Raw genomic sequence first — 11,124 nt, 5'->3', positions numbered from 1 at the left:
CCCCCCCCCCCCCAGTGCTCTTACTGCAACAGTGCAAATACGTTTTTTCCACTGCCACGTCCAATCAGCCGCCCTTCCTGCAGGACTACGTCCGCTTCATCCTTTTTTCACTTTCTAGTTTTGAAGAGGGGCTGTTGATGTTATCCATATACGGTCATCATCCAAACAGCAGAGTCCTTCGTTGCAGCTTGACATCATTTCTCACCCAACGACGCGGTTACGACCTATCGGCTGTTGCGTAAATCCTTATCCGCCGTCAGCCTCAAGTTTCAACCTACCTTTCCAGTCCCCGACCGCTGGGGGGTATACGCTCATTCGCCGTCGAGCAGCGGTCACGAAAGTCCGACGGCAGCGCATTACGAAAAAGAGAAATCGCTGCAGTTTAGCGACATAAACCGAAACATGGCGAACGCTGAGAACCAGAAGGCGTCCGCGCTGAACTCCCTTCACTCGGTCGAAACAAACATCACACCCCCAAACAGCGCCGATGGTAAGAAAAATGCTTCCGAAGGTGTTCCCTCAGAATTGTCGGACCTCGACTTGGACCATAATGCAGCAGCGCCATCTGTGGAGGCTGTTGAACAGGACATCGAGCCGGATTACTTCTACGAGGGAGGAAGAATACCCGTCTTCAAGCCGGTGAGTCGTGATCACAGGCACTTCATATGCTTCGATAAGGAATTCAGAACTGACCGGCATTCCCTAAAAGACTATGGATCAATTTCGCGACTTCCAGGCTTATGTTCAGAAAATTGACAAGTACGGCATGAAGTCCGGTATAGTCAAAGTGATCCCGCCGCAAGAATGGTATGCACTGTCTCTTCCTTTTATTTAGGATCGTTGCCCATGGTGTATCGCTAACGTCTTTTGAAGGAGGGATTCTCTCCCAGCACTTGATGAAGCTGTCAAGAGCATTCGGGTCAAGAATCCAATTATGCAGGAATTCCATGGCGCCCACGGTACCTACACTCAGGCCAACATCGAGAAGCAGCGATCATATAACCTCCCACAATGGAAAGCCTTGTGCGAGGACGGTAGCCACCAGCCCCCTGCAAGACGAGGCGAGCGTCGCCGCAACCAAGAGAAAGTTCCTCGCCCCGCCATTGTCAAGTCTCAAACCGTTCGGTCAACCTCCCAAAAGCGCGGACCAGGTCGTCCACCGAAAAGAGCGAAAGAGCCCAAGATTAAAGAAGAATCGCCTGCGGAGGATCGGTCGGAGAGATCACGATTAGAAGGCCCGCCGACGCCGGTATCCCCAGAATCAAACCCAATCGAGACTAAAACGGAGGATCTCAGTGACGGAGAGGAGCTTCCGGCTGCGAAACGTAAAGGGAGACAGCCGAAATCCGTATCGTCGCGAAGGAAGCACAACCATGGCGAGGCCATGGATCAAATTGACGAAGAGGCTTTCAAGGACTTTGATTACCGCATTCACGATAACGATGAATACACCGCCGAGAGATGCGATGAGTTGGAGACTGCCTACTGGAAATCGCTAATGTTCAATAACCCTATGTACGGGGCCGATATGCCTGGATCGCTCTTCGACGAATCAACCACGTCTTGGAACGTAGCAAAGCTGCCCAATTTGCTCGACGTTTTGGGCCAGAAAGTGCCTGGTGTCAACACGGCCTATCTATATCTCGGGATGTGGAAAGCGACCTTTGCCTGGCATCTGGAGGACGTGGATTTATACAGTATCAACTATATTCATTTTGGTGCCCCGAAACAGTGGTACAGCATTTCTCAGGAGGATGCTCCACGGTTTGAAGCGGCCATGAAGAGTTTTTGGCCAAGTGATGCGAAGAATTGCGACCAATTCCTCCGCCACAAGACATACTTGGTTTCCCCCAGCATTCTGAAGTCCCGATTTGGCATCTCCGTAAACAAAGTTGTTCACTATGAGGGCGAGTTTATGATCACGTATCCATACGGATATCATTCTGGGTTTAACCTGGGGTATAATTGCGCTGAGTCGGTCAATTTTGCCACTGAAAAGTGGCTGGACTATGGACGCATGGCGAAGAAATGCAACTGCGAGTCCGACAGCGTCTGGATTGACATTGCAGATATTGAGCGGAAGCTGCGAGGCGAGCCCACACCGAACTACTATGATGACGATGACATTGATAGTTATCTCAGTGAGCTCGATGGTGCCTCTGATCTTCTCACTCCGCCTCGTAGTGTGCCCGAGAAATCTGGTCGTGGTAGGAAGCGCAAGCTGGAGGGTGGTGAACCGCGCTCGAAGCGTGTCCGCATCCAGAACCACGACGTTCGAAAGATTCCCTGTGTTCTGTGCCCTAATGATATGGATTATGAAGATCTGCTGCCCACAGAAGATGGCAAATCGCATGCACACAGACGGTGTGCCACTTACATTGAAGAAACGACGATTCTCCGCGATGAGTCTGGACGGGAAGTTGTTTGTGACATTGACAGGATCCCTAAAGCCCGCCTGGGCCTTAAGTGCTTGTTCTGCCGCGAAGTGCGCGGGGCGTGCTTCCAGTGCAACTTCGGGAACTGTACGCGGGCGTACCACCCCACCTGTGCCCTTCTGGCTGGAGTGCAGGTTGAGTTTGGGTCAATCCTGGTGATCGCAGACAGTGGCCAGCAGTACTATGTGCCTAGCGTTGACCTGAAGTGTAAATATCACCGGCAGAAGCGGCTTGGTCCGTCGGAGACGCCTGACGAAAGCCGCAAGGTGCTCCAGGCGGCCAGTCGGCTGTCGATGGGCGACCTGCTGCAGTTCCAAGCAGACAAGGAGATCAACGGCGCCATCGTGCTGGAAAACCGGCCTGTCGAGCGCATGCTGAGGCTCAAGGTGCTTCCCCGCGGCGACATCCTCGAGCTGCCGTACCGGTGGATTCTCGTCGTCCGCAAGACCAACTTCGCACCGCTGCCTCCAGGCACGCAGCCATTGCCTGCGCACCTGGTGCGCAAAGCTGAGACGCGCCGGGATCCGTCAGGGACGGCGCCGTTGCCGGGCACTCCGTTTGGCGACGCCAACGCGCGCTTCCAGTGGGCGGAATTCGAGGCAGCACCGCTGCCGCGCGAGGCGATTGGCGTGCCGGTCGACATTGCCGGCGGCAGGGCCGAGCAGCTGTGGTATTATCTGGGAGAGTCGTCGACGGAATGTAGGGCACAGTTCACGCACAACCCTAGTGTGACGGTCCACAATCCGCGGTCGAATTTCTTGGAGAGCGCAAAGGCTAGCGCGGGCCGCTTTCGCCTGCCCCCCTCCTCCTCGGGCACTGCTCCCCCCCACCACCTCCATGCCCCTCCAAACACAACGCTTCCTCGTTCTTCTTCGTCATTGCAGCGCCGCTCCCCAAACACTGCAATGACTCCTGCCTACCGACACCTGCCGCACCATCACACCACAAATGCCAATTCCACCGCTCATTTCTTCCCTGCCAATGCCGTGCGCGCCAACCCCTATGCTGGCTTCCAGAAGCCCCAGCCCGACCCGCCGACGAATACCTTTGCCAATGTGCGCGAGTTGATCGCTCGCCGCCGCCTGGCGCAAATCACCGAGCACGCAAATGTTTTCGCCGGGTACAGAATCGTCAGCCCCGAGCTGGTCGTGGAAACCCTCTTGGGACCCATGGGCTCTGTGCCGCCTCCAAACGCCATGGAAAAATTGGAATTGGCCATGGCCCAGCAACGTGTCCAGCCGAGGGCCCTGGATGGCACCCTGCTGCCGCCTCAACCGCTCAACATGCGGTCGGAAGAGGTCACCCGCTTACTGCAAATGCTACGCTTCTCCATTGTCAGCCATCGCGAACGCCTCGACGTTATTCCCAAGCGAGAGTCCGACTACCCCAAACAAGAGCCATTCGATCGCCCGAACTACGCCGCCGGTCGGGTGGCTGGGAGGTACGCGTATCTGGAGCAACAACAGGCCCAGACGCCGACCGTGTATCGATCCCCATACGAGTCGCCCTTTGGAGTGTCGGAATGGGCCAAGAAGGAATACAATCTTGTCGAAGAGGAGCCGGCCTCCAAACCGTCGCTGGCCAACGACTATTTCGCGTCGTTATCACCGGCCGACCAGGAAAAAATCGTCAAGGCCTGTGGCAGCTGGGTGCAGGAACGCATTGTGGAACGACCGCCCAGCCACAGCCGGCAGAGTTCGACGTCGAATTTCCGCCTGTCGACAGTTCTTGCCCAACAGAACGACAATCCGACCATCGACATCACCGCTGTCGATGATTTGCCGATGAATGGCATGGATCGGTTAGATCGGCTCGATCGCTTGGATTTCCCACTACATGCCGACTCACCGGCGTCTAGCTTCAGTCGCCCTCACTTGGTCGGTTTCCCATCACCGCATGACTTCAACAGTCATGGGGATCATGATTCCTCTATTGTTCCTCGACATCTCTCAGACCATCACGACCTTTTCGGAGACCAACAAGCCAATACTCGATTCTGGCAACACGGGCCTTGGGCTCCAGCCGGTGACGGAACAACGCCTATAGAGGAAAACCGACCGTTCTTTGGGCCTCACGAACGACTTAAACATGACTACGCCTCCTCTGAACTCTCTCTAGGGCGGGGTCCCGGATCCCTTCACTCGGTTGACATGGCTGGGTTTGGTATGGATACTACGGAAGATCTTTGCGATGCCCTCAGCCCTTGACCTCGTCGACTCTTTATTTGACACGGACTTGACTCCGTCTACCATTTCCACCGTCTTCTCGCTTACCCTCCCCCGTCTCCCCCGTCTCACACACAAACTTTTCCACGTCACTACTCAAATCTTCCTCCCTGTGACTTGTATCCGAATGATGACTGCATGATCTGGGCGTTTATTTCATTTTCATTTACTTTTTCTTTTTACATTTCTCCATTGTTATACATTCTTCACCTACGTGATTCACGATGTTCATTGATGACCCATCTCAAACTGGCCAATTGATAGCCAGACTTGTTTCGAGTTTCTACTAAATGTGTCCTTGTTGTTTTACTTCCAGACTGTCAGTGACGACCGACCACGACAGCAATTGTTCAATAGATAGTGTATCGTTATCGGCATGGATGGACGGATCGGTGGATGGATTGACAGCTTTTACAACTACCCAAATGTACGAGGATGAATGGGATCGATGCAATGACTCTCTTCTACCGACAGACCACATGGCACACCACCAAAAACGCCGCAATTCCTCTCCTCGTCCCAATCATGTCTTTCCCGATTTTTTTTTTGACGCCAGTCTATACCTATATACCTCTGCCTTCCTTGTCCTCTCTTTCATCCCACTCTCATCCATCCACATCCGCAGGCCAAAAAGCAAAGAGGAGCAGCAAGAGGGAAGCTTCGGATGGCGCGGCCTACTTTCGCCCGCCTATTTTTTGTTTTTATTTTTTATTTTCTTCTTTTATCTGTTCATTTACAAGCTACATCCTTAACGACCCATCGTGTAATTTTTTCCTCTCCCGTCTCACCGTCACGCACGCACACACAACAACCCGCCTACGGAGTACATTATTAGATGCAGCCAAAATAAAAAATAAAAAATAAATAACAATTATTGTCCCATCCTTTGCCTTGGCTATTACTCTCGGATACCCATTATTCATGAATTTTCAATTATTGTTGACAATGTATGCTAATAATTCATATTTGCTCCAGCTAGCTACAAGTGACATAAATTCAAGATCGCAACCATGGTTCTCGCCAACCTTGAGTAAGTTCGTTTCCACGCAAAAGACGAACGGATACTTTCGGATAGAGCCTTGACGATGTGTAGATTAATGATTCTTGTGCAAGTTGAGCATAACATCGTAGCCATTTGCACAGTACCGGCCCGGACACGCTTACATACTGCCGGTTATCGGCGAGTAAGTAGTTATTGTTTGTTTGTTTGCTTGTGCGTGCTTTCTGCGTAGTTAAAAAACGCTAGTCGAAGTATATAGTCTGAAGCGCCTGATTCGTCCGATTTTGCGGGGTGTCTTAAGATTGTATGGTAGGTTTTGATCGGCTTTAGCTTCTATAGACGTATGAGACGACGTATATGTGGTAGTAGGACATAGACAGACTGGTGACCTGTTGGAGGCAAGAGAATGTACCTAAATTGCATCACAGGACCACCTCATGGGCAAACAAGATTGTGTGGCATGAACGCTATGGCTGTTCCAGCATGTGTTATAGTATTTTCAAGCTAAGTACAATTGGTTAGTGCTCTTGATCTGCACTCGTCGTTTGGACGGCCCAAGCATCATGGATGTAACTTCACTATCCGCTTCACATCAATCAATCTGTCATTATTGGAATGACTGGCAGTCTTCTTCACTCACATACGAAAGATGTCTGCGTCTCATGGCATTGAGACTACAGCAGCAGCAGCAACAGCCTATGGGAATGACGAGGCACGCGAGAAACACAGCACGGTGCGCGCCCTCGTCGAGGCCGACCTGCTAGACGATCGCTACGCAAAAACTGAACGTGGCCTACGCAGTCGCCATGTGCAAATGATGGCGCTCGGCGGTACGATTGGAACCGGCCTATTCGTTGGCTCAGGCCAGTCTCTCGCTATAGGCGGCCCGGCTTCGCTTCTGCTGGCCTACATCTTCATCTCCGGCCTGGTTTACTGTCTGGTCACTGCTATAGCCGAAATAGGCGCCTACATGCCTGTGCACGGCGGCACTATGAGCTACCATGGCTTCCGCTATGTGTCGCGCAGTCTCGGTTTTGCAATGGGTTACTTATATTGGTACTCTCTGGGGATTCTGGTGCCCTATGAAATTACTGCTGCGTCTCTGGTTATAAACTATTGGAATCCGGGTGTGAACGTCGCCGTGTGGATTACCATCATGTTGGTCATTATCGTTGCGTTGAATTTCCTGCCGGTCAAGTTCTACGGTGAGTCGGAGTTCTGGTTTGCTGGTGTGAAAGTCATTACTTTGGTAGGCCTTCTGATCCTCAGCTTTATCCTCTTCTGGGGAGGCGGTCCGAATCGCCAGCGTTTGGGTTTCCATTACTGGAAAGACCCTGGTGCCTTCAATACGTACATTGTCGGCGGCGGAGCCGGTCGATTTGTCGCTTTGCTGCAGTGTATGATTTCTAGTGCCATTGCCTTTATCTTCGCCCCGGAGTTGATTGTTATTTCCGGCGGTGAAATGGAGTCCCCGCGTCGCAACGTGCCTCGTGCTGCCCGTCGATACATCTACCGACTGGTGTTTTTCTACGTTTTTGCTGTACTAGCCATCGGTGTGATCTGTCCGTCTAATGACAGTCGCTTAACGAATGGCGGAGCCGGTGCAGGCTCGTCTCCGTTTGTCGTGGGCATCAAGAATGCCGGAATTCCCGTTTTGGATAGCATCGTCAACGCTGCAGTGTTAACCTCTGCATGGTCATCTGGGAACTCGTTCCTGTACATGTCGTCAAGATCACTGTACGGACTGGCCATGTCCGGCAATGCGCCCAGCATTATCAAGACCTGCAATCGATGGGGTATACCATGGATAGCTGTAACGTGCTCTGCTCTCTTTTCGTTACTGGCCTATCTCTCCGTGGGCACATCCAGCTCGATTGTATTCAACTGGTTCGTCAATTTCACCAACTCATCCGGCTTTATTTCATGGATCTGCTGTTGTATTGTGTACTTTCGATTCCGTAAAGCCACCGAGACCCAGGGCATAGAGCGCCCGTATCAATCCAGACTGCAGCCCTACGGGGCATACGTTGGTCTCGTGGGCTGTGTGCTTCTCACTCTGATCAACGGATTCACCGTTTTCTTCCCCTCCAAGTGGTCCGTCAGCAGCTTCTTCACTGCATACATTGGAATCCCCGCGTTTCTGCTGTTGTACTTTGGTCATCGCATTGTGTTTTGGAGGGATCCGTGGGCGTGGAGGCCTGAGGATGTCGATTTGCAGACTGGACTGGATGAGATCGTTGCTGCTGAACGGCCGCCACCGCTGCGGGATACATGGTGGAAGAAGTTGATGGTTGTTATTGACTAGGTACCTTATGTTAGTACGTAGTACGTGTGATGTCATGTAGCCAAGCAGCGGGGGTGGAGTCCCTCCCCAGACCCGTGCGGGCCTTCCGCGCTGGCCAACTTCCCATCCAAGATTTTTGCCAGTGAAATTACTCCCTCTCCTTTAGTTTCCCTCTCCATCTACAATCATCAATTGTCGTTCTGCATGATGGCTGCTACTGCTGCTTCAGAGCAGCCCGACGGCACTGGTCTGTGCTGCCCCAACGACCCCTTTCCCTTGCATTGCTCTGCTCACAGCTTTCAGGTGTCCTTCAACTCGACCCTTGGCTCGAGCCATTCAAAGATGCCCTCAAATCACGATTCGCCTACGCCCAGCATTGGATCCAACGGATCCATGAGTCTGAAGGCGGCCTTGAGAAATTTAGCAGGGTTCGTGAGCTCCTTCCTGACCCACCTGACCTGACCGCGCTGAATACTGAGAGGTTGACCATTCATTGCACAGGGATATGAAAAATTCGGCTTCAATGTCAACGACAAGGGCGATATCACATACCGGGAATGGGCACCCAGTGCGATTGAGGCCCATCTCATTGGTGATTTCAGTAAGCAATGGCTACCCGCTTGCTGTGCTGCCGACGATTGACAAGTCGCAGATAACTGGGACAGAAAGGCCCATTCTATGAAGGTGGATTCCTTTGGTGTCTGGGAGATTAACCTTCCTGCTAAGGACGGTGTTCCCGTGATATCTCATGGGAGCAAAGTCAAGGTGCCACGTTCGATTCCGCGCTCGTCGAATGCCGTTGACTGAGCAGCCAGATAACCATGGTCACCCGTGCCGGTGAAATGATTGACAGAATTCCCGCCTGGATCAAACGCGTCACCCAGGACCTTGATGTTTCCCCGGTTTATGACGCCGTCTTCTGGTATCCTCCTCCAAACGAAAGATACACATTCCGTCATGATCGCCCGAAGAAGCCAGCCAGCCTCCGTATTTACGAAGCCCACGTCGGCATTTCTTCGCCTGAGACAAAGGTTGCGACATATAGGAACTTTACAACAAAAATGCTGCCACGAATTAAGTATTTAGGATACAATGCCATTCAATTGATGGCGGTTATGGAACACGCATACTATGCTAGTTTTGGCTACCAAGTCAACAACTTCTTTGCTGCAAGTAGTCGCTATGGACTCCCTGAAGACCTGAAGGAATTGATTGATACCGCCCATAGCATGGGTCTTGTGGTCTTGCTTGACGTCGTCCACAGTCATGCCTCGAAGAACGTGCTGGATGGGCTTAATATGTTTGATGGAAGCGACCACCTCTATTTTCACTCTGGAAGCAAAGGCCAACACGAACTGTGGGACAGTCGGTTGTTTAATTATGGAAACCATGAGGTTCTTCGATTTCTCCTCAGTAATCTTCGCTTCTGGATGGAAGAGTATAGATTCGACGGTTTTAGGTTCGATGGCGTCACAAGCATGCTCTATACCCACCATGGTATCGGAACGTACGTGCCTGTCAAGTTATTTCTCGGTCAATAGATGAATATCTACATCTATGTATGTATTTATGTATAAGAGGACAAGTGCTGATCTTTATTTTAGGGGATTTTCCGGCGGCTATCACGAGTATTTCGGCCCCGCTGTTGACGCCGACAGCGTGATGTACCTACAGATTGCCAATGAGATGATCCACCAGCTCTACCCGGATGCAATCACAGTCGCAGAAGATGTTTCAGGCATGCCGGCACTATGTTTGCCGCTATCGTTGGGAGGGGTGGGATTTGACTACCGCCTTGCTATGGCCGTTCCGGATTTGTACATTAAATGGCTCAAAGAGAAACAGGATGACGAATGGGATATGGGCAACCTCGCCTTTACTCTGACCAACCGTCGACATGGTGAGAAGACGATTGCGTATGCAGAGAGTCACGATCAAGCGTAAACCAAACCCCGTCTTCTGAACGAAACGAAGGCAACTGAGCGCTAACTGAAATCAATAGGCTTGTTGGTGACAAGAGCCTCATGATGTGGCTGTGCGACAAAGAGATGTATACCAACATGTCGGTTCTGACTGAACTAACCCCAATCATCGATCGTGGCATGGCTCTTCACAAGATAATTCGGCTTGTGACGCATGGCTTGGGTGGTGAAGGCTGGCTTAACTTTGAAGGAAACGAATTTGGCCATCCCGAATGGCTGGACTTTCCTCGTGCCGGAAACAAGAATTCTTTCTGGTATGCGCGGCGTCTGCTGCATCTGACCGAGGACCATCTTCTGCGGTACCGATTCTTGAATGATTTTGATCGCGCCATGCAAATCACCGAGGCGAAATATGGCTGGCTACACTCGCCCCAGGCATATGTGAGTCTGAAAAATGAGAGTGACAAGGTACTTGTCTTTGAGCGTGCAGGGTTGCTGTGGGTGTTCAACTTCCACCCCACGCAGAGCTTCGCCGACTACCGGGTTGGCGTCGAGCAAGAGGGCACATACCGCATTGTGCTTGATACTGATGATGTTGGTTTTGGTGGACATGGCCGCAACCAAAAGGACACTCGTTTCTTTACAACGGACATGCCATGGAATGGGCGCAAGAACTATCTGCATGTCTACATTCCGACGAGATCAGCGCTAGTCTTTGCCTTGGAGAGCACTCTTTGAGGCGATCTAATCTCGGTTTTCCATTCCGTCTTTTCTACGATATTTACAGCCAATTTTCCTTTCCAAAGCGTTAAGAAAATAATACATATCCAGACTTGTATTCACGTACTTGTTGTTGGACAGCGAATCAGGTGCGAGCAACGTCTCCCACGTGACGTAATGCGGGGATGCTGCCTCCCCATAAAAACCGCCTTTAGGTTTTCCCCTCTGCAGTTCACTAGACTAGACGTTGGCACCAGCCTAGGGCCACCGATCTCCCTTCGACCGAGTCGTCATCCATGACAATAGAATACTATCCCTCGTCCAAACTATGCCGAAACTCGGTATAAGCGACTGACTGGCTGGCTGGCTCGCTTGTCTGGCACCCCAGTCTATAGCATGAGACCCGGTTGCCGGCTGTTCATGTGTTATCGTTGCCCTGTTTCTGCCATCTGGTAAACGACTCATCTGATCTCTGATTCCCCGGGTCGCAGGTGAACGGCCAATCAGTCCTTGCAGTTTGATCTAGGCTAATACCAGC

The 11,124-nt window shown here is 51.7% G+C and overlaps 2 protein-coding genes across 2 annotated transcripts; both read left to right on the top strand.

Moving 5' to 3' along the window:
* Window positions 1–402: 402 nt before the first annotated feature.
* On the top strand, window positions 403–4,642 carry UA08_00748 (hypothetical protein; the record flags this gene model as incomplete). Its single annotated transcript, XM_020260588.1, has 3 exons — window positions 403–639; window positions 710–807; window positions 874–4,642. 3 exons carry the CDS (start codon window positions 403–405, stop codon window positions 4,640–4,642), a joined length of 4,104 nt encoding a protein of 1,367 aa, XP_020124433.1.
* Window positions 4,643–5,670: 1,028 nt separating this feature from the next.
* Window positions 5,671–10,604, top strand: UA08_00747 (hypothetical protein; the record flags this gene model as incomplete). The annotated part of the gene is made up of 13 exons (XM_020260587.1): window positions 5,671–5,690; window positions 5,754–5,844; window positions 5,920–5,969; window positions 6,089–6,177; window positions 6,287–7,934; window positions 7,966–7,985; window positions 8,111–8,191; window positions 8,248–8,372; window positions 8,446–8,545; window positions 8,597–8,709; window positions 8,760–9,451; window positions 9,549–9,860; window positions 9,947–10,604. 13 exons carry the CDS (start codon window positions 5,671–5,673, stop codon window positions 10,602–10,604), a joined length of 3,999 nt encoding a protein of 1,332 aa, XP_020124436.1.
* Window positions 10,605–11,124: the final 520 nt, after the last annotated feature.

Source organism: Talaromyces atroroseus (assembly GCF_001907595.1).
Source record: "Talaromyces atroroseus strain IBT 11181 chromosome Unknown scaffold_0, whole genome shotgun sequence".
Classification (NCBI taxonomy): domain Eukaryota; kingdom Fungi; phylum Ascomycota; class Eurotiomycetes; order Eurotiales; family Trichocomaceae; genus Talaromyces; species Talaromyces atroroseus.
Note: the sequence above shows the minus strand (reverse complement) of the source record. Positions and strands in the feature narration are given on the sequence as shown.